Genomic DNA, 23,202 nt, shown 5'->3' with positions numbered 1-23,202 from the left:
AAAAATTCGCCCACACCAAACCAACAATTTAAGCCTCATTTCTCCCGAAATCAACTCGCCCATTCCCCGCATCCAACCTTGACGTTCCTTGCCAAAAAACCGCACGTAACAATCGGCAGGTAAAAAAACCCCGTCACGTGTATCCCGCACCCTTGACCCGCTCCCGGTCACCGTCGCCGCAATCCACGACCTTCCCTCAAATCTCTTGTTACTTTTCGGATGTAAGTGGGCCGCGCGTTCTATTTCCAGCCATTCCTGCGTATGGCTAAACAAACACGGCCAACGCGATAAATACACCTCGACACAATCGACCACCGAAACGCGCGGATTTTCCAAAATACTCCTCAATGGCGCGGTGGAGGGGCGGCGTCGTGACGTCGGCGTCTGTGCTGGACGACGTCGCCGAGCGCGAACCACCAGCCTGCAGTCAGTGTCGAACGCCACCAGTCGCTCACCACGACTCGTTAACTAACGCCACTTAGGTCAGTACAGTGAGTTCTAGTGCTAACCCTCTAACCCTGTAAGTACAATACGCCCCCGGGCCGAACACCGCTGCCCCTGGTTACTGCCGCATTTTTCAGCGGTTTTGACGTTCCGGTGCTAAATTCAGCGGGCTATTTCGGGGCACACGCCCCGAATGGAAGCGCACGGACGCAGCATTACGTAACGCGAATTTGGAGAAAAATCGGGTTCAACGTTTTGCCAATTTTGGCGCACGTGCGGCGTTTGGGCCAAATATGTCCCACGGGCTTTATTATTAAACCCGTGAAACGGATAGTTTGCGAAACGGTGAGGCCATGGCTTAAGAATGCATCGGCCAAAAATAGAATCAGCACACGCGATAGTGGATGGGCCTGGGCCTCTAGCCAAATTAGTACGGGATGGCGTGGCTTACGGACTCCAAAGCTCACCAAGTGGTGGAGCTTTTCACTTGCTTCTGCGGACTACTACTGGTGATCGTCTACATCGCGGTCATCACCTAACGAACCATCACCGAACCCCACTAACACTACTAAACCGGCTAACCCTGGACGGTTCCCTGTATGGCTTTTCGAAATTTTCGACCCGCAACTCAACCTTGTTTTTTTTCAGCAGACGAACGACGAGGCTTCAGCAGTAGAGGTAGCAGCGAATCCCAGAACTCAAAATGTTCAAGAACCACTTAGAGATGATTGGCCGCAATGAGACGGCTTCCAAAAAAGCGAAATTCTGGCAGTCCTTTGTCGGATCCCTCAAAGGTAATCTAGTTTGTTGAAAATGCTGACGGGAGCGAAGCTGGTGCCTTATAAACGAAGCTTTTCCCCCTCCAAGTTATATTTGATCCCTCCTGAAACCTAAACCGCAACGAGTAAAAATAACCTTGTATCAAATTTTGGGAGGGTTTGCCAAAATTTATGCCATCTGGTTTTCGAGGTCGTTTTCAAAAAAGAACAAACTGGTTTCGCTCCTGCGTAAAACTAATAGCTAAATATGTACGTGATGGCGGTTTTGGAGATTAAAGTCCAAACTTTGTTACGTGAGCTTGATAACGTATGTAACTTCGAACTTGCGTATTTTTGGTAATTGCTGAAATAACCTTGATCTACTGCCTCGGAAAAAAGCCATTTTACTATTTTTAACGGTAAATGATTAATGGTAAACGCGCGCTTTGCCAAATGAAACAGAATTGAATCAACAGACAAAAAAATAGCCGAATACCTTAACAGTTACTACAAGGTGTTTTTCACATTTACAACTAGCTGATGACTTGATCGTCTGCCTATTTTTAAACATTTTTTGTATTTTTGTACTCGTGTTTTGCTGTGACAGTGACACAGAGTGTGTGTCATTCAAAATATATTTTGTTTACATTTTTTCAAGCAGCTATTCTGTAACTTTTTATGCTCAGAATAATAGCAGTTTGATACATAAATTTACGGTTAAAAAATAAATAATTAAATCAAATCGAAACCAAACCAATCGAGCGATAAGTTATAGCTATGTTTATAATTCTTAAATGATTTTGTGGATAGATTAGTGGAAACTAGTAGACTAAATTTGAACGAACACATTTAATTGAGATGTAAATAGCAATGATCTAAAATATACCTAGACCAATTAAGCATAATCAAGTAACGTACTTTCGGCTAAAAATAAGTCTTCATCGTGACTAATGCTAATAAATAAGTTTGGAAATTGGCTACGCTAACAGAAATGGCGCTAATAGGTTTTGCTTCAACAAATTAAAATTTCAGCTTGACTATGAAGACAAAAAAAGCGCACATAAAATATAGATAACTTGCCATATTCAAATAAATAGAAATATTTAATCAATCTTTGGAGGCTATAATTTTACCTATACAACTAATTTCAATTTATATAGCAGGGTGTTGAAGTAATTTCTACGAAAACAGAAAGTGATATTTACAATGTAATTACGCACTTATACAAATAATTACATACTACTTACTTTCTTTTTAAAAAAATTCGAAACATTTAGAAATTCCAAACACTTAGAAGCCTAAAAGTTAAATATTGTTTAACGTTACTTTCAAACCTAGGTTGTTATTTAAATTCCACTGAAAATTAGTAGGTTACCACAGAAAACAACTGGAAATAAAAAATATTATAATTTTGGAAAAATTAAAAATGTAGTTACTTTTCTTCGATTCTTTATTCCCTTCGGTCGCCTCAAAGACAATGTTGTTCTGTTGATGATCTTTTAGTGTTTATAACGCACATTTTGTTTTAATTCTATTTTTTATTTATTTATTTTTTTTTTTGTTGTTGACTGCATAAAGTGGATACAACAAATTCTCAACAATATAGGTACAAAATATTAACTTTACGATTATCAAATATTATCACACTTAGAATTATGGAGAAGTGCTGTGTTGTTTATTATTATTTTTAACATTTGCACTCTACGCTACACTTTCTGTTAGAAGTATAAATTATTGTTTTGGTAAGAGTCATTTACATATTTTTTTTTCTATGTCTGTTTCATTTAGGCTTTTTTATTTTTTCCACATCAACATATTTTCTCTGGTAGCTGCTAATTTTAAGTGCACGATGATCCATCCTATTCTGGATGAAATACTCCTTCCACCAAATTTGGGGTCTTATTACATTCATCACATAAATAAAAAAAAACCGGTTGCTTCATTTTAGAAAGCTTTGAAAATTGATTACAGTTTATTGTATAATTGTACATATATGTAAACATAAATGCAAAAGTTCCCTCACTTTTAAAGCACAACAATTATACTATTTATTGCGACGAAGTTTTCGAAAGGTTTCTATGTTAAATTTTTGAGGTTAACAGTTTTCTGGAGGGACTGAATACATTTTTATTAGCAATTAGCAGATTGATTTTCGTAATTGGCATTAGTACCTAGGTTCTTAGAAATTGAGTCACTTTTCAAACACCTGTGTTTCGGTGGAGGACGTTTTCAGTCAAAATTCATGAGACTAATGTTGTCCCAAAATGTACGAAGACTTGATGAAATCATGTTTTTAAACATTTTCAAAAATTAAAAATATATAAAAGTACAAGCCGTATAATTTCAAAACGGAAAAAATAAGTAAGTTTTAGTTTATGCTTTGCAATTTCTGAACCAGTATTAGCGTTTTACTAAATTTTGAAAAAGTAACTCTAAATTTGTGAGGTAAACTCTAAAATTTTGTGGTTTAAACCTAATTTATTAGCATAATAAACTTTCAAAGTAATAAACCAATCGATAGATAACAAAGCACAAACAAACAAACAAACAAACAGAAACAAGAAATTCACATCTTTACTATTTTCTATAAGCTATCAACCAGGAAGTAATAACAAAATTTACTTATTTATAATTAAAAGCGTGGCGTCATACCGAAGCCGTATCTACCGAATACTTTGTTAATTCGTCAATAATAGCATTTTTAAGCCCTGTGTGACTGAAGTCACATAAACTTTGAAAGCACAGTATATCGTTCAAATCTAGTTCTGTAAGATAATGACTGTAACACTGGAACTGAAGATCTAAAGAAAAGTTCTAATCAATAATTTCTAATAAGTTGTTAGCGGGTCATTCAAAGTTCAAGTTATTTTTGAACTATTTTAAGCTAGTTGCTATTTATCCTTTCAGTATCTAAATTAAACACTTGTACAAATATGTATTCATTTCATATACAAAAATTTGTCTAAGGTTATTTCAAGAGAACTTCCCTCGTTCTTGCAGTACAATCTAGCAAATTTCGCTTCTTTGAAATTTATAAAATTTGATTTTGCGATTTTTGTTTTGTAACGTAGATAACACCCCCGCAGCAAAGCACATGTGCAGACAATGTGAATATATTTAAAACAGATAACCAACAAAAAAATGCTTTCTCTATTTCTCAGTACCAGCTTAAATCAAATGAAAAAATTTTGGTTAATTTTACCATGCTTACGATAACTTTAAAGCATTTGCAAAGCATTCACTTTAAGAGTTTCTAAGTTAAATTGTAAAATGGTATACCACCAGTGCAAGAGTATCTTATTTTATAAAATTTAAATAACATTAACTATTGTAAATTTTGGATATGACGTCATCCCATTGTTGGTAGGGATAACAAATTTTGGGTAGCGTCTTATCCTTTAGACAATATTCTTAAATACATATAAAGTTTAAAACGGGAGACCTACGTTTTCGTACTTTTGGGGTCATTAAATGTCGCGAAAACATGAAACTAAACGGTTATCCGATGGACTCGATTACAATACTTTTTAAGGTTACGTCTGGGAAGTTAAAAGAAGCAAAATGTAGCGATTTTACCGAATTTGAATAGCACCTTTAGGCAAAAAGATATTAAAAACTCTTATTTTGTGAATATCTCAAAGCAGTTAAAGTTCAATACTTATCAATACTTATCAATAAATAACAAGTAAAGTTCAGAACATAATTCCGAGAATATTTTTAAAGCAGGGTTTAGTTTTGTCAGATCAATTTTTTTTATTATTTTTGAAAATAATTGATTGTACAAACAAGTGGAATATTTATATCCACTAAACTTTGTGTATCACACACAGAAAATGTTTTTTCTGCAAAGATTTCATCACTTGAAGACTGAAAATTTAAAAATGTAATGATGTGCACAATTTTTAACTGTGATCTCTGGGTGAATGAGTTTGATGAAAAAATGTGGCAGACACCATTAAAGAGCATTTTTATAGACTAGCCACGTCAATGAAATATTTGTTTACCTAACAGATGGAGTGATTACGTACGTTTCACGTGCCTACAAAATGGGCGTCCAAGTTTACACGGTAACATCAAAATAGAACTTGTAAAGAATATCAGCGGAATATTTGAAAATTTTTTGCCTGTGTAAAAATGGATCTTAATTATATTCCTTGTTTATGAAAAAAGATATAGTGTGATCCAAAATGTTTCTTACAACGAGCGGGCAGGGAAAACAAATTCTCATCTCTCTCTCTCACTTCCTCCCATCGGATTCCAATATAAGGGTAAAATTATTTCATTAGTAAATGTTATTTATTATTATTGTTTTTTTATCACTTTATAACAATCAGTTTAATTAAAAAAAAGCACCTCAAATTTACAGTAAAAGTGAGAAGTTTTTTGGTAAATTAATAGATGATTTGACATACGAAGCCATCTTTAAAGAAGTATATACTAAATTAAAACGTTTTTTTTTACAATTAAAAAAAGATACATAGAAATACGTAGAAATATTTTGTGGATAGATAGTGTTAAATTTAAGTAGTAGTTTATATTAGCTACACTGCATAAGTAAGAATGTAATTTTTGTGTTTGAGTAATGAATATTTTTTGCAGGATCACAAGACATAAGAGCCAGCGAGCCGGTCCGGGCCAAAGGCATCTTCCGCCCACTGAGCGACCTGCCCGAGCTGGGCAGCGGGTGGCCGTTCGGCAAATCGATCTACGACGATCCGATCCACGCTGCTGAACGCATCCACACCCCCGGTTACAGATACGACCCCTTGCACCGGGACACCTACGGGTACTCTCCTCGTCCGATCTACCCCCACAACTACGGCTCCCTCGACAGATACCGGCCCGGTAAGTCAAAGCAGTAGGATGATCGTCACCCACCATCAGGGCCCACTTCGTGCTGTGACCTCATGCAATCGTCTGTGTTTAACTAAGTGCCCTACAACTATGAACTTATATACTATAATATACTCTACATAGTAGCTTCGCCACACATGTGAATTAACATACAAACACAAAACTCATTTTACATCGTCCACTTTTCGGCGCAGTCGCACTTGATGTGTTGTTCTTTTTTTCGTTTTTCATTGGAGATGGATATTTTGTACACCACAGTACACACATGTAACCGATCTATTTTATGTATTTGATAATCTGTCTCTACGATGTACAAGAAACTTAAGTACTTAATAAATATTTTAAAAAGCGTCAAACCAAGCCGCCCCGCAAACGCTTGAGCTCTCGTTCGTCGGCCGGAAATCGTCGGGATTTTTTTTTTGGTTCCGTTAATTGGTTACTAAACTTCACGTTTATTGTAGCTTTATCACCTTAGCACGGCTGAAGGCTTTTTAACGTTCCTGCTGCTCCAGCATTTGCCAGGGCGATCCACGTCTCAGTTTTTTTCGACACCTTCCTCTTTATTTTTGTGCTGTCATTTTTTTCCCGATGGGAATAAGTGAGAAGTTGATTATGAAGTTTTTTGAGGGAGGCGCGGAGTGTTCGGTCGCCTTGGAGGTAAGGACATGTGATGCTTATTAGATGCCTTAGCCAGCATTGTATTAACATAGATTACAAGACTAATATAAAAAAAAAAACACTTATTTTGGGTGAGATTTTTGTGTAAAAAAGTAGTGGGAAGATTTTGGTTCCGATATTTCATTTTACATGAAAGAGATGTTTCTTTCAAATAACATAATGATAAAGTTTGTAATACAATTTAGGTTTGGAAACCTTAATTGTATTGAAAAAGTTATTTAAAAAATTGGTGATGGAGTTCAACACGTATCCACCTCATCAATTCATATGTAACAATAATTTTATATGTTTTAATAAACTTCATCAACTATCATTGCGATGACATCGTCACTGAAAAAAAAATTCATATGTAATTCGTCTACGATATTTACTAACTAATGCCACAATGTAACGACCATTATTTTCAGTTAAATTTAATAAGATGTCATTAATTAACAATTTATAAAACAACATTTTTTTTGAGAGCTGTTACGGTTTGATGAAGAAGAGCACAACATTTCTTTCTTAAGAATATTGTTCTATTTTCAGTTATTTTTGCACATAATAATAACTTTATTGCCACGCAAAAAATGTCCATTCTTCTATAAATGCTGCTGCAAAAACTATAGAAGATTCTAGATATTGTTAAGATTTTTATCTATTACCATCATCTTCTTGTGGATATCTATAGAATTTGTTTGTGTGGGGTATGGACAGCTAAATCTAGTACGTAATTTTATTCCCCTTTGTATACTTACTACTTCTGCGTGAAATAATTCCTGTAAATCTGACTCTGAAAAACTGTTCCCTTTAAAATGTGTCAAGTTTGTGACAGCAGATAAATCAAAATGTTTCGGTGGTCCCAATTATTATAATATATTCTATTACTTATTCTTTAAATTATTGTTCAACACGTTTGCTTTCATTTCCACACAATATTTTGATTATTAAATCTTTTTTTTTGTAATTTTGACTTCTTTCTTTTCTACCCACATTGTTCTTTCTCCTGCCTTACTACTTTATTTTAAACAGACTGGTGTTGGGTTACTGAGAATTTTAGATGTATCATCTCTTACCTTTCCATTTTTTAGATTCTTTCATCTGTTTGGATTACAATATCTTTTACCTCATATAGTATAAACATAAAAGTGTAAAAGTGCAGAAAGTACTTCTTTCATTCTTTCCTTGTCCGACAAATAGTTCATTTCCTTTCTTTCTTTAGACAATGATGAAAATTTCCCATACCTTGTACAAGTAATACTAGACTCAGTAGTCTTTACGGATTATTACTTACAGATATAGAAAAAAGTTTTGTATACAAAATCTTATTTAAAAAAACACACCAGAAATCTGTTCATTTTACAGTTCCGTCCAGATGTCTCTTAATTTTATTTGCATTTTAAAACATCTGCCAGCTAAAAGTTATGCGTGATCTCATTTGATCTAATGAAAAACTCTATAGATTTTTTCTTAGTAACATTTTCTTCTTTGTGAGGTTGTCGTTTTACCTACTTACTTCCACAGTTTTCTTATGAATTTATGTTAATCAGTTTAGACTTTCCTTCAAGTTCTTTCTATTTTATTAAATGTGTGAAAAAAAAACTTGCCACTCTATGTAACACTAATTAGTTCGTTCACTTAAAAATATGGTATCCAACTAAACGCTTCACAATATGAGGACTTGCTGGGTTTATGTTGAGGTTTTTCCCGAAAAGCAGTAAACCAACCTCCCGAAGTTATATGAGGACTGTCCCCAAATCAAAGGTTCCTTTCTTAAATGTATATCACTTGGTGTGTAAGAAAATCTTTTGTAACCGTGGAGTACCAGCGTCAACTTTTATTTGAGATTCTACACCACTTACAAAAACTTGATTTAATAATATCACTATAAAGCACATCATTATGTTGTCAAGAAAGAAGACAACTTTTGTTTTTTAACTACTCATTCATCTTAGGGTGAATTCAAACTGAGAATATTTTTTTCAACAAAAACGGAATCAAATGAAACTACCGAAAGATCGACAAAGTGATTTATTGGGCCAACATTGATCATTTACAAATCAGTACGATTCAAATATAGTGTATACATAAATAGATTTGAATTTTGAAGTTAAAACTGTTTTGATAATTTTTCCTCATTTATATTTGGTTGTGGGTAATTTTAGCTTAACGATATATATACTTAGGTACATTGAAAGATTTAAATAGTGGTCAACACTCAAGCCAAAAACACTTACATCTTTAATTCTGAAAACTGATAAAAACAGGAATACACACAGTACATCTGTAACAGGCAAAACAAATTCATTAAAACTATCTAGTACTATCTACCTTCACTAGAAAAGTTCGAAATCGCTAATACGGTTAAATTTGTTTTTCATGCAACCTCTAAGATTTAACAACAAATTTTTGGCTGCCACTTCTAAACTTGTGACGTCGTCAACACTTGTGACTTGCCATGTTTGACCTTATTTTATTTTTGTTTCATTATGCAACTGATATTAAGCATTTCGTATGTTTTATACAGGGTTTATTTAACCATCTGAAACTAAGCGTCAAGCAACTATATAAATTAACCATAAAATAGCTTATATCAACGATAAAATATGTGAAATATATAAGGTAAACTTCAGGATTCACCAATTTACTATAAAAAAAAACAAAAATTTTTTTGCATTCCTAAAAAAAACAACAAAATAATATATGCATTTTTTTTTTTGTAAAGCAAACATTCTTAGATGTGAACTTATTGACACTATGATGTATTTTGTAGAAAAAATATTAGGGATTCCAGTTCACTAGAAATGACTAACGGTAATTTTTTGTAATTCAGATGCATTTTTCTGATCACTAAAATTTAAAGGTTGGCGTGAATTTTTTAAAATGCTAGAAATAATTGTCACATTGTTTAGGGCTTAGGGAATATGAACCGATTCGCCTTCCACCGTACCATTGCCAGTACAAGAGACGGCGAATAACTATTTGAAAGCTGCTGAAATTTTGAACGGGTAAATTTTTTCGTGGTTATAGTTATTTAACAAAAAAAAAACACTACAGGCTATAAATCAGAAAAATGGGTTTATTATTAACCCAAATTAAATAAATATGGTATTCAGATAAGCCACAGAAATAACATTAAAAAAATTTTAGTGCTATTTTCCAAAGTTGTTAAAAACATTGCACTAAAACGATTACATTTTCGATAACATGTTTTTTTAACTATTTACAAGTGAAAATTTAGAGTTTCCTTACCCACGGAGACATTTTCATTTTAATTTTACAATCTTTTCTAAATACTTACATGAAACAGTCAAATACCTAACGATATAGGGTAAAATCATACTAACAACTTATGTGATTTTTTGTTTTCCTTTTTTTGTAGCGAGGACGATTTCCATGTAATAGTATAGCTAACAATTAAAATCCTGTGTGCAATAGACAAGGCATATATAAAATCAGCTTTTAATTTATAAACATAAATCTAAACATACTGGTTTTCTTAAACAAGTCTGATTGTCATAAGAAGATCTTTATTTTACCAAAAACTCTACAAAAAGTTTACGTTTTTACTGCTGTGGATTGCCTTTCCAGTTAGTATTTCATGCCTTTTCCGACTTTTGTGACTCACATAACTAATACTAGATTTATTAAAGTACTTAGTACGCATTATAAATAATACATTACAGAAGTCTACCTAAAACTATCATCTACAAAAATAGTTGCAAAAAAAACTTGTTTGCTTTAGTGGTGAGATGAACGTTGTAATTTTTGCGCCTGCCTTTCATCAAAACTCGCTTTGGAGACTGCTGCCCCTACTTCACCTGTCAAAGCCGATAAAATCATCCCAGCTCTTGTTAGTGTTTCATATAACGAAGCCACGGCCGTTCGACGCTGACAAGGCCTGGCAGGACCACATCGACCGTGTCAAAGGACGCGAACCCAGCCAGTGGCCCAGCTCCATCTTCCACACTACATATCCCTTCAGCCGTTATCCTCTCTATTTGGTGTACAGCAAGAGACCACCCCCACCAGCAGCTGACAAATACGATCCTCACAAGGCTTGGCTCGACCATTTGGACCGCCTTGCCGAACTCGACAAACTCTACCCGAGCCTCTGGCCAAGATGGGGACGAAGCTATTCTCCTACACCAATCAAAGTAAGAGAAACTTAAAGAATTTGAAAATAAGAAGTTACGAGTAACTAAATTTTATACTGTAACCTACTTCGTTTTTCAGCCTGGTGAATGGGGCCCCCGCCCTTCTGAAGTCGCCTACAACTACGCCGGTCTTCCGATTTACCACCGGGCTGGGCTATTCCCAAGTAAGAGACTGTACCGCGACCTGCTGAATCCCTCCCCCTTCCTCCCAATATCTTCGATAATCAATGATCCATTCTGGTGGGACTCCCCCTTGTTGAGGCCTTACTCACCCTTCAACCCGTGGGGCAAGTCCCCGTTCTATCTCCGCGACTCGTACCTATCCCCAGTCAAGAGGACGTACCTGTGGGACAAACACCCCATCAGGCCGTTCGGTAAGTCCCAAAACTAACCCCTGACCCCCCAGCGGCCCCGATATCTCTGACCCAGATGACCACAGTCCCCCTTTTTGACCAGGACAGCGAAACTTTTTGGTAACTCTTTTTTATATTTTTTCTTGTGTTCTCAACTAATGGAAACAAGTGCCATTGTTGAGACAAATGTGGCACTTTTGGAACTGAGACCACCATAGTTTTTTAAACCAACCTAATAGCCATGTCTCAAGCAAACAACTATCATCTTTTATATAAAACGTTTATCTATGATTCTATCTAGTTTGCAAAACATTTGTTTATGTTAAAAATTACAATGTCATCAGGTAAAAGGTAAACTAGGTACAAGAAATACTAGAAAACAGCGCTTTAGTGAAAAATATTAATATATTGTCTGCTAGATGAGTTACAATAATTTTTGAGATAGTTATTAACTACCAGAGAACTGATATTTTTTCATTCTTTCAGTTTATAGAAAGAAATTGTTACCTAAATAAATACTTGGAACTGACGTTAGGAGTAACACCATTTTAGTGTACAATAATACATTTTATCTGACAATAGTAGGTTTTGGGGTAGATTATACAACTGTTTTGCGAAACAAAACTTCAATATTAACTATTAACAAGTGATGTAATGTATTTTCTCAAGTCAGTTTTAGATGTTTGAGACATAACTATGAATTTGGTAATACGTGACTTATTTTTAAGCATACAACCCGGAAAAAGTGGCTTTAAATCAGTCTACTTTTTACTGAACTTAAATTAGATACAACATGTAGATAGCGTTTTAGTTAATTTTTGTGTCTTTTGTCCTTTGTCCAACCTAGACTAAAAATTTACTTAGAACTTTTTGATCCTCCTAAAACTTGAAACTATGTCTTTCTTTTGCATGTCTACTATTATTAAAAAAAAAAATGTTCTACATCACTCCTACATGCACAGAAAATTTAATTACTATACACCAAAAAATCCATAAAATTTTGTAAAATAACAAAACTCTGTAGTAGACCCCTTTTAACAGCAGATTTCTCTATAGATGTAGACGAAACTGTAATGTCAGAACTATGTATTTTGCTGTCCATCTCTTTTTAAAGTTTTGTCTAGTGGGTCATGTGCTCTCTTTCACTCTCTTAAAACTAACAAACGCACAACGCTGCAATTAAACAAATTTACCTATAGACAAAAGCACTTTACAGCTTTGGCTGAATTAAGTGTTTAAATAAAATAAACATAACCCTATACGAAGAACAATTTGTTAATATCCGCAATTCGTATAGACGTCGTTTATTTAATTTAAATTGAAAACTGTGACTTGCAAGCTAATCTCGATGTCTTTTTTAGCTGCTGTCTACTAAGTGGAAGGGAATCTGATACGGAGCCGCCATCGCACGCAAAATCTCACAATTAATTGCGACTGACTGAACAGAAAGCTTTTACACTTGTTTTTACATTTATGAACAAGTGTTCATGCAAAGTGTTCATTTTGTTTTACATTATGTTCTTTTATTTCAATTTTATTTTCAAAACAAAAAAAATCTGCCTATACAAAATTGTGCCTTAAATTATACAAGGAACAAAGTGAAAAAAAAAAACGAATAAAAAATTGTTATTTTTTTAAATAGTTTTATTCGACTGCATCTTCACAGTGGCTGTTTTAGTTGCCTGAAAACGTGTCTCGCATTCCATCGATGCCGGTGGGTCATTGGAAGATGCAGAAATAATTAATCGTTTACTTATATGTGGCATGTTATTAATAAATTCTACCAAAAAAACCAAAAGTGTGTTTTTTTTGTCCTCAATGACAGATTAGAAGTTCGTCTATTTTATTAATTCGATGCTGCGTCGAGGAGCAAGTTGGAGTTTCCCAACGAGTATTGTTGTTATTATAACAACTACCCGAAGTGTATCATATATTTTTCGAAAGATCATATTTTTTAGTTATATGTATATTATTTAGTATTGCAATACAAAAGAAAAATATAAGTGGTAAGTAAATGTATAGACAGTGAAAGTAATAAAACATAGGTGCATACTACGAGATGATAAAATCAAATCAAAAGTTAATAAATATCTAGGAAATACCTAAATATTCGTAGGTATGTACAATTTGAACATTTATTAAAGATCACAGGAACGAGAAGGGAAAATGTAACTGAACCAATTTTCCGCCAGTGTAACTTATATTTACCTAGTTTACTTCAGTGCAACATCATTTAAACATAAAATTTGTATAAACTTTTCTTAGGAATACCTAATATGAAAGTACCATATTACTTCTAGTACAGGGAAACATGATCTTTACTGCAAGGGAGTGTACCTAATCCCAATTCTAAAATGTTTGGCATATTTCAGAGAGGATTTATTGGGCATAATAATTTTGATGGCTACGCTTACAACGACATTAAGACGTTTGCAAGATTTCAGACCATTCGGAGTAACAATCAATCCAGTAGTTTCGAAGATTATCTGTCTAATAAAAATCCGGCAGACAGGCAGACAAACCGAAACGGGAGATCTATGTTTTCGTGCTCTAGATGTTATGAAACGTCGAGAAAATATGAAAGTAGCCACTAGCCAGCCGCCTAATGGACTCGATTATAATACTTCTAGTACTTCGAGAAGTAGAAATTAATCTAAGATTATTTAGACAGAGCTTTCCTAGGAACGTTAAAAAAAAAGATCATTTTAAACTCGGAGTTAGCAGTCTTTCTCAAGAAATAATTTCGAAGACTTCCACGGTCGGAGTCAATACATGATCGTTTTCCGGGTTGGGACCGTGTTAATTGAGTTTTTTGGCACAATGTTGGATTACTAATGTTGATTACTAAGTTACAAGATTTCCATGGCTTGCTGAATGCATTATACACCATGAAATTATTAGACTAGAAGTTGAAATACATTTTATTGCCATAATTATGTTGTAACAAGAACTTTTATTGTTATGATAGGGTCAACACCCTACATAATCGCACTATTTCATGATTTTTTAAAATAAATTCTGATAGACAACTAGTTATCTGATAAATAAGCTACACGTGGGCACTATTATAAATCTCCTGTCATTATACAAATGCGCTAATGCTTCTTTGTAAGCCAATTTTGAAACTACTAAGGGAATAATGTTTTTATCATTCGTAAGTCTTATAACGTAAGTAGCTATACAAAATTCTACAGCTGTTAAAACCGCCAGACAAATATTACCATTGTAGTATACTCGTATAGCTTAATTAAATGTGTGATTCGATGTATTATGCTTTATTTACCTAAATGATCATCTGCGATGATCATCACTAGTTGCCATTGTAACTTTTGGGATTGAGTCCGAAAAAGACTCATTTTACGCACACCTTGAGTCCGTAAAATAGCTGTTTTTGGGAGCGTATACAAAAAACGGATTTTCTGTACGAATAAAACAATATTTTTTCTCCAACCAAATAAAAATAAAAAATTAGAAAATAAAAAATAAAATAACTGTTTTCCCACTTTTTATTTAAAAAACTTACGTCTAACAAATTCACCTAATTATTGAGTAATTTTACGTGTTTAACGTACCACACAAGCTTGAATAGTTTGACGTTTGACAGATTTTCCTAACTTTATTGGGCCCTAATACTCGAGGTTAAATTATTTTTTTTGTACAGTTGCCATGGTGATGTGAACAGTCCCGAAATAGTCTTCTTTTATTATAAATTACTATGACAATACGGTGTCTTATTCAGGCGGTTGGAGAAAAGTTATTTGTTTAAAAAAATATATTGTCAAAGTTAAATAAAAATTAAATAAAGCAATAAGAAGTGGGACTTTTTAAAAGACCAAAAACTTTCAGAATATCAATAATAATAATAATAATAATAACCTTTATTGCCCAACAGATAACCCTATTACAGGACAATATAAATCAATAATAAATAAAAATAAAAAATTAAATAAAATAACTAACAAGTTAAGGATCGTAAGGATCAAAACCAACACACTATGCCTACCATGCAATACGTGTATAATTAAATTAACATTAATAATAAAAATAATAAAAACAACAATTTAACGCAGCTGACTCATTTTACAAAAAAATACATCATCATAAAATTTTTTCACATTCTGATACATATGTTCCAGTGGGGCTTTACGTAGTTGATTTGTTCTTGGTATTGAAGGCAGAAATGAAGATGCATGACGTGAGACGATACGTGGTACGTGAAAATTAACATTGGCCAATAAAATAGGACAGTCAATTTTTCCCTGAATTAAATTCCATAAAAAATTAGCACTGTACAATTGTCTTCTGCTACTCAAGCTATGAATTTGGTGTTGTGCTAATAACAAATTATATTCCATTCCCCTAATTGGATAGATTCCATCAATTCTAAACGATAAACATTTTAGAAAACGACGTTGAACTTTTTCTATGGCAAGCCTATGTGATTCATAATACGGATACCAGATAATAGACCCATACTCTAGTTTACTTCGAACAAATGAGAAGTATAACATTTTCATTAGTTGTGGGTCAGTGAAATCTTTTGTAAGTCGAAATGTAAAGCCAAGCATTTTCGAAGAAGATAGACATATATTATGCATATGTTGAGTAAACGATAAATGTGAGTCAAATGTGATACCCAGATCTTTTACTAACTGTATTTTTTTAATTGATTTATCGTTTATAAGATACGAAAAGCAAACTGGATTTAATTTTTTTGTATAGGTCATAATGAAACATTTATCAGTATTTAATAGTAATTTGAATTCTTTGCACCAGTCTACCATCCTTTCAAGATTATTTTGAAGCAAAATGCTATCATCTAAGCATCTTATTGAGGAGTATAGGTTTATATCATCAGCATATGCTAACACTTTACAACGTAATGAGTCCAAAAGATCGTTGACAAACACTACAAAAAGTAAAGGCCCTAAATTAGACCCTTGTGGCACTCCAGAGGTGGAAACAAAATTTTTAGATTGAAAACCATTATAGAAAACATAATTTTGTCGGGAGTCAAGGTAAGACTCCATTAGTTTTAAGAAACTATATGCAAATCCAAACCAACTTAATTTACATAAAAGAACATGATGATGAATGGAATCAAACGCACAAGAAAAATCAGTATAGACGACATCGACTTGTCCATTCTTATCTATTTGTTGTGAAATGAATTGACTTATTATACCTAGCTAAATTAGTGATTGTAGATCGTCCAGGTAAAAATCCATGTTGATGTATAGAGATGAGACTTTTAACAGTGTGATAAATATTTCTATAAATGAGTATCTCAAAAATTTTAGCAAAATTCGAAAGTATAGAAATAGTTCTGTAGTTTTTTATCATAGAAGCATCACCTTTTTGTATACGGGAGTAATTCTGGCTATCTTCCAAGTGTCAGGGAAGGTGGATGATTTTATAGCTAAGTTAAAAATTGTAGTAAGAGGTCTAGCCAATGCGAATCTTGTGTCACGTATAATAAAACTAGGTATTAGGTCATCACCAGCAGTTAATTTGTTAGGGAAAGATGACATAACAGACAAAACTTCTTCTTCAGAAACATTTTGCATTATAAAGGAGGAATTATTTGTGACAACATCAGTAAGTGAAACATCAAGTTTGGATTTGTACATGCTTGAAAAATTTTCTGCAAATATATCTACTATTTGTTGAGGATGGTCATATTCATTTCCATTATGTGATAGTTTCCCAGGAATGCGAGTCGTACCTTTTTTTGCCTGAGCATATTTCCACATATTTTGAAGACAGGTATACAACGACTGCTCAATTGAACTAAGGTAAGCTTGATAAGCTGAATTTATTAACTGCTTGCAAATAGCCCGAAGTCTTTTAAACTCACTATGATAAAACTCACTAGATGTTTTGTTCCATTTCGTCCTATAATAATCTTTCAGCTTCAAAGTGGATATTAAATTCTTATTAAACCAAGAAGGGTACGTTGATTTAACTACATGAAACTAAGGAACAGAAGAGTGTAAGATACTGTATAATTTATCGTAGAAAAGATTCACACAGGCATTCACGTCATTGGTAAAGCTTAAAGAAGACCAGTCAGTAGCAAGAATATCATTATATAAATTTACGTAATTAGCTTTCATGAAATTATATCTTAAGTTGTTACCAGATGGAAAATTACTAACTTTTGCAGAGGTGGGAAATTTCACAATCATTGACAAAGAGGGATGGTGTATATCTTCTGGTACAATTGGGTAATTTTCATGAGATACGTTAACTGAACCATCAAAATTTGACAAGATTAAGTCCAAAAGTCTGTTGTGGATATTAAATATGCAATTATGCTGAATAAAATTTAGGGAACTGGAAAAAGTTGAAAATACGTGGTTCTTACTGCCTGGTGTATTATAAGTTAAATTATTGTTAAAATTTGCCAAGTTAAAATCTCCAATAAACAGTGTGGGCTTGTTCAATAATAATGTTTCCAGAGCTTCAAAAAATGACTCAAACTCACTACATGAGATATTTGGAGGAATATAAACAGCTGCTAAATAAAACTGAAAAGTATTACAAAAACAATTACATACAATCAAGTCTATAGCGGGTACTAATTCTGCAATACTCGTCGTGTCTACTACAGAATATGTAACAGTTTTGGAAAATAAAATTAATACTCCACCACCAATAATTCGATCAATTATTCAACATTTTCTATCATTTCTGATAACATTATAAAAAGATGGACACAGTTCAGAATTAAGAAACGAATCATTTAGCCAAGTTTCCGTTATAATTATTACATCAAAAAAACATTCAGATACATTGTTATAAAACGATTGGAGTTTAGACCTAAGTGACCAATACGTCACTTAGGCAATTGATTGAATCAAAATTCCGTTTCGTATGATAATAACTCAAATAGTCAAAGTAGCTACACATATACGATTAGATTAATTAGAAGTGATTTCTCCAAATTCAACCGTAAAGAAATCGAAATAGTTTTAGAATGTTTTTTTACCCAACGAGTTACCTAAGTTATCATCTTGGTTTATATTTATGTATAAATCTTAAATATAAAAATGTTTTCAAAGCAATTATGGACACTTTTAAATAACTACTACCTACTGGAAAAGGCACAAAACTGTCGAAGACGTTTGACGTCAAAAGGTTTGCCTCGAAAGTGTTTTAAGCCAGAGAGTCGCAGGCAAGAAGCTAGTTATGGATAATAATAATTATAATATTTCATTTTTAGACTGCGATAAAAATATTATGGGGATTAATGTTTTATAAACATAATAAAGTAATTAAGAAAGATTAAACGGTGAAGTTCTTTTGCAACGGTATATAACAGCAATACGATTTTCAGTATTTTATGTGCCATCGCTAGTTACGAATATAGAACAGGTACATACTAAACTGTTGGTTTAAATGTTTTATACTTTAATGGTTTATTGTTTTCAGGTGTTCAACTTTGTTTTCTTCTTTTACTTCTTAATTTGTTGTTAAAATAAAGTTATATTGAAGTATTTGTGACATTACAAAGGAATTTATTAACAAATGCTTTTAAATTGCACCAAGATCATATTAAAAGATAACATGCATTAAAAAACAAACTAAAATAAAATTAATGTTACAACTAAAGTTCCACCACAAGTCTACATTCTGCTTAAAAACAAGTAATTTTTCTAACAGCACAAGATATATTTTCAACCAAATTATTATCCACGTCTAAAAGTTGCAAAAAAAACAAATGAATATGTTTAAGAATCTTCTAGCAAATTTCAGGTAAGTAGATACTTATGTTTAAGATTATTTTTCATATAGGTGCATAGCTATCAGTGCTTACCTATTCTAAAATGATGTAATGTGAAAATACAAAAAAAAAGAAAAAATTAAAGCGAGACAGTTGCAAACCTAGGTATACAAAGTTTCTATCCATATTCATACCATTTATTAAATTTTATTTCTACATTTTCGTAATAACTTTCTTTCCATTACAAACACATACATCTGTTTCTTACATTTACATTTTTAATTTTGTCTAATTTTATTTTTCATTGTGGTTTTGGATTACTTTCATCGTTAATGCATACTTGTTCTTGAGCCCCTTCTTTACTTCTAAAAATATCAAACATCTTTTTTTAATTATTAATAATTTTTTCTTAGGAGGCGGACCGGAAATCGGCCCCTTAAGTTAACCCTATTACAGCGGAAAGTCGATCATTCGTAATTGAACCTACCCCTCTTATTGCAAGTACCAAAAAGCCCAAATTCTTCAAATAACTTAGCCATCAAAATCATGTATTGCATTTTCCACGGCCTCGCAAATTCACATAGCTGTCGTTTCTTTGTTTCAACGTGTAAGACGATTGACTTATCTCTCGCTAATGATCAAGAATGTGGTCACTCACGATCTCCTGGTGACGTTAAGTTGGTGGTCAAGTTATCTGAAATCGCCCTATCTATAGAGTTTGAGATGCACTGCCCGCCTATATCCTCCTCAGAAGGAGCACTGTCACGGCCAACGTGGAGAGGACACCTCCACATCCATACGTAACTATGTTTCCTCCAAAAACCGGATTAATCTCCCAACCTAAATCAGTAAACGTATTCTTTGTTGCATTCAATTGCCACCACAACACCTTAACACCCAACTGATTGGTTTTGTCGCCATTCTTCATTCCCACGCCACGGTCCGACACTCTTTTAAATAGGACAAGGGAATTAGAACCAAGTTAGTGGTGTAGAATCCCGCTTATCAACCACTTGGTTAATCCGTCTAAGGGCCCAATTCGGCCCTGCTTCCGCCACCAGGCAGAAGTCGCTCCAAGAGCCCCCCCCCCCCCCCCCCCCAATCTACTGTCGTAAGAACCCCTCCACCGAGCTTTCCCAGAGCATCGACCCACTGCTCAGATGGCTCTTATCGTTATCAGTGACCCAATTAATTACACATATGCAGCACATTTTGTCCCTCTGAAATATGGAAACTGCTACGACAGATACACCCGATCTTTTTTCGATTTTATTCGGGACCCCTGCCATAATAGGAGCGTTTGCCCTAGTATGCCACTGTCCACGTTTTTATCTCGTCCACGTTCTTATATGATCCACGTGCTCAATTCAGCGAGCGGGCATTGCCCTACGAATGGTTGAATTAATACCACTTTCCTTGGAGTTTTTCCAAATTTTACTCTACGACCTAGGAAACTATCTGCCCTGCTATATTTTGTACATAATGCTATAAAAGGCCACATAGCCCTGCCCGCTTTCTTTAATCCAGCTTAATGTTTATGTTTACTGCCATTTCTTCTCTCCTAATCATGCACAATCCTTCCCTAGTTTTAGTTAGTTAAGAATAAGTTGCTTTGCGAGCTCTCCTCTCGTTCCAACTCGTTTATTTATCAATATATTACCTATGGAGCGAACCGCCTTGCGGTTAAGTTACCCTTCTTATCTCCTGAAGCGGCCCTTCATAGGTCCGGGACCTGGGGCACCGTTTGTGACTTCCAGTGACAAAACTATGACACTAAATATTAGAATTAGACTATAGAAAAAGCCAGCAAAGCCACCACACTTAACTAACTCTAAAACCTATCTACGGTTAAAGGTGTAAAGCTGTTGGTAGAATTGAGTAGTCGTTTGGCTATACCTTGATGTTTTCATTGGTTTTCTCCTAAATCTGCCTCTTCTTATTTGTTGTATACTACACTAGTTGAATTTTTACTTCCCGAGTGTAAGACAAGAGAGTATTTTGTAATCGAGTCCGTCAGACCACTGACTAGTTTAATGTTTTCTCATGACCCCTAGAATACGAAAAAATGGGTCTCCCGTTTCCGTCTGTCTGTCCGGATTTTTACTAGACACATAATTTCCAAAACTAATGGACTGATTGTTGTCAAATTTTATATGTGTATCGTATAGACAGAAAAACTTCAAGCAAAATAATAAATCGTTAATCAAAATTTATTTGTTTATGGCGTCTCCAACAAAAGACGACGTCATCTTACAATTTTTCAGAAGAAATATTCTTGAAATTAATAAGTGTTTACGCTAGACATCCAGTTTTTTGAGAAAAAAAAAAAAAAGGAAAAAGTAAAACATAGTTTGTTATCTGTTTTGAGCAACAACCTGAAGAGCTTTTGTTTTGAATTTGTTTGGTTTTGCTGTTAACCTAACTAAAATATTTGCAAGTTATCAAAACCAAAGAGCTCACTTACTTTAAAAAGTGCCAAGTGATAGTAAATACCAAAGACTGCTATCCAACTATTTTGTTTGCGTTTTGAATATTTTAGGCCTGGAACTTTTCGTCAATAACCCTGTATAACAGGAATAATTCTATTCTTACAGATATTTTTCTACAAAACCCAATGTACACCAAACGGAGGCATTTAATGAATTGGCTGAAATGTGGTGGAACGATAAAGGCATTTTGAGAATTCTTCACACTCTAAATGATTTGAGAGTAAATTGGATTACAACCCAGCTAATTAAAACTGGTACTATTCAAAAAACTGTAGACAAATCTACAACCTTAAAAGGAATTTCAGTTTTAGATGTTGGTTGTGGGGGTAAGTTAGTAAAATAGAACAGTTAGTATCTGTTTCGACCCAAAGAACTTTCCGATGAAAATAAATTTTTGCAAAAGTCCAGATAAATAAAGAGAAAAGCTAACTTAAATTTAATTTTCAATTCACTGAGATGTTATTTCGTCAAAATTGAATAAAATATTGTATACAACCATGCGAGTTAAGCATATTAGTTATTTACTCAAAGAACTAATCCACTCATATCGCATGTCTATGGAACCAGTGTGTTACAATGCTGACGTTTGACACCAAAAAGATAATTGAAATAAATAATAAATAATAAAGACTGTAATAAATTCATATGCTTTATTTCATTTGAAAACTTTTGAAATAAAGTAATAAAAAATTAGTTGTGGAGGTAGCACTAAATTAATTTAGTATACTTAGTAACAGAATGGATTAGTGGGCTGAGTACACTCACGTAACTAACACAATGAACATTGCAGGTGGAATTTTAACAGAACCTTTAAGTCGCTTAGGTGGAGACATTACAGGTTTGGATTGCAATGTCGAAATGATTAAAATTGCCACGTCACGTATGCAAGATAAGAATGTTCCTAACTTGCGCTATATACTCAGTGCGATTGAAGAATATTCTACTGATAATAAAAACAAGTACGATGTTGTAGTAGCATCTGAAACAATTGAACATGTTAATGAACAGGATGTGTTTTTAAAATGTTGTGTAGAATGTTTGAAACCAGGTGGGTCTATTTTCATAACAACCAATAGCAAGTCACAATGTTCAAAATTTCTCTTTATTACTTTATTGGAAGATATTCTAAGTGCTTTACCTAAAGGAACACATGAATATGATATGTTTATTGATATTGAAGAAGCGAAAAATTTACTCAGAAAAGGTATGTTCAATGGTTTTTTATTTGTGAATGTATTAAAATTTCGCATAATTTTGTTTCAGAGAAGTGCGATGTTACTTTTAGTAGTGGAATAATATATAGTCCTTTCAACAACAGATGGTATTGGATAAAAAATCCCTACATTCTGCATTATGGATTACATGCCATAAAATCTTCATAAATCTTATAAATTATTAAAAATGTGTAAACTATGAAATCCAAACTTTATCAATAATCTACTAGACAGTTATTTATTTAATCTTTAATATTATTGAAAGCGTTTATAATAATAATTTAATTAATAAAAAATAAACAAATAAATAAATAAATATAGGTGAACGCTCTAAAATATTGGTTCTACATTTGGATATGGATAAACGTAATTCTTCAAATGGCCTCACAAAATAATCAAGCTGTGTCAAATCCGGTAAACCGGCCTATCCATCTGCCAGGAAAAGTTCCATTTAAGTACTGTGCTTTTGACGTCCAAAATGGGGTGGAGCACCCTCTTCTTGAAACCAAATAATTTCTGCTAGTAACTCCGAATTTTAGTAATTGGGAAA

General features: G+C 33.5%; 2 protein-coding genes across 8 annotated transcripts; both read left to right on the top strand.

Moving 5' to 3' along the window:
• Positions 1–372: 372 nt before the first annotated feature.
• LOC135137225 (uncharacterized) lies at positions 373–13,021 on the top strand. Of its 7 annotated transcripts, none has more exons than XM_064066828.1 (6): positions 373–482; positions 1,096–1,238; positions 5,802–6,047; positions 10,572–10,870; positions 10,950–11,034; positions 12,585–13,021. In XM_064066828.1, the coding sequence occupies exons 2-6, from the start codon at positions 1,148–1,150 to the stop codon at positions 12,596–12,598; spliced, it is 735 nt and encodes a 244-aa protein (XP_063922898.1). In that variant the 5' UTR covers positions 373–482; positions 1,096–1,147; the 3' UTR covers positions 12,599–13,021. The 7 variants fall into 7 exon arrangements, with proteins under 7 accessions (XP_063922898.1, XP_063922892.1, XP_063922894.1 ...); XM_064066822.1 differs by having other exon boundaries at positions 10,950–11,244; XM_064066824.1 differs by having other exon boundaries at positions 375–482; positions 1,093–1,238; positions 10,950–11,244.
• Positions 13,022–18,535: 5,514 nt separating this feature from the next.
• On the top strand, positions 18,536–22,922 carry LOC135137674 (ubiquinone biosynthesis O-methyltransferase, mitochondrial-like). The gene is made up of 5 exons (XM_064067392.1): positions 18,536–18,600; positions 18,658–18,981; positions 21,544–21,764; positions 22,229–22,642; positions 22,702–22,922. The coding sequence occupies exons 2-5, from the start codon at positions 18,947–18,949 to the stop codon at positions 22,818–22,820; spliced, it is 789 nt and encodes a 262-aa protein (XP_063923462.1). The 5' UTR covers positions 18,536–18,600; positions 18,658–18,946; the 3' UTR covers positions 22,821–22,922.
• The last annotated feature ends 280 nt before the right edge of the window (positions 22,923–23,202 follow it).

The sequence above is a fragment of the Zophobas morio genome, unplaced genomic scaffold, assembly GCF_036711695.1.
Source record: "Zophobas morio isolate AGI-343-1 ecotype UQ-CSIRO unplaced genomic scaffold, CSIRO_AGI_Zmor_V1 ptg000029l, whole genome shotgun sequence".
Classification (NCBI taxonomy): domain Eukaryota; kingdom Metazoa; phylum Arthropoda; class Insecta; order Coleoptera; family Tenebrionidae; genus Zophobas; species Zophobas morio.
The sequence above is the reverse complement of the archived record's forward strand: the minus strand, read 5'-3'. Positions and strand labels throughout refer to the sequence as shown.

Excerpts from the sequence above, each read along its gene's own strand:
- LOC135137225 (XM_064066822.1), top strand. The coding sequence starts at position 1,148 with ATGTTCAAGAACCACTTAGAGATGATTGGCCGCAATGAGACGGCTTCC. Across the intron at positions 1,239-5,801 it reads CTTTGTCGGATCCCTCAAAG|GATCACAAGACATAAGAGCC; the intron begins GTAATCTAGTTT and ends TATTTTTTGCAG. Across the intron at positions 10,871-10,949 it reads ATTCTCCTACACCAATCAAA|CCTGGTGAATGGGGCCCCCG; the intron begins GTAAGAGAAACT and ends TTCGTTTTTCAG.
- LOC135137674 (XM_064067392.1), top strand. The coding sequence starts at position 18,947 with ATGAATATGTTTAAGAATCTTCTAGCAAATTTCAG. Across the intron at positions 18,982-21,543 it reads AATCTTCTAGCAAATTTCAG|ATATTTTTCTACAAAACCCA; the intron begins GTAAGTAGATAC and ends CTATTCTTACAG. Across the intron at positions 21,765-22,228 it reads TTTAGATGTTGGTTGTGGGG|GTGGAATTTTAACAGAACCT; the intron begins GTAAGTTAGTAA and ends TGAACATTGCAG.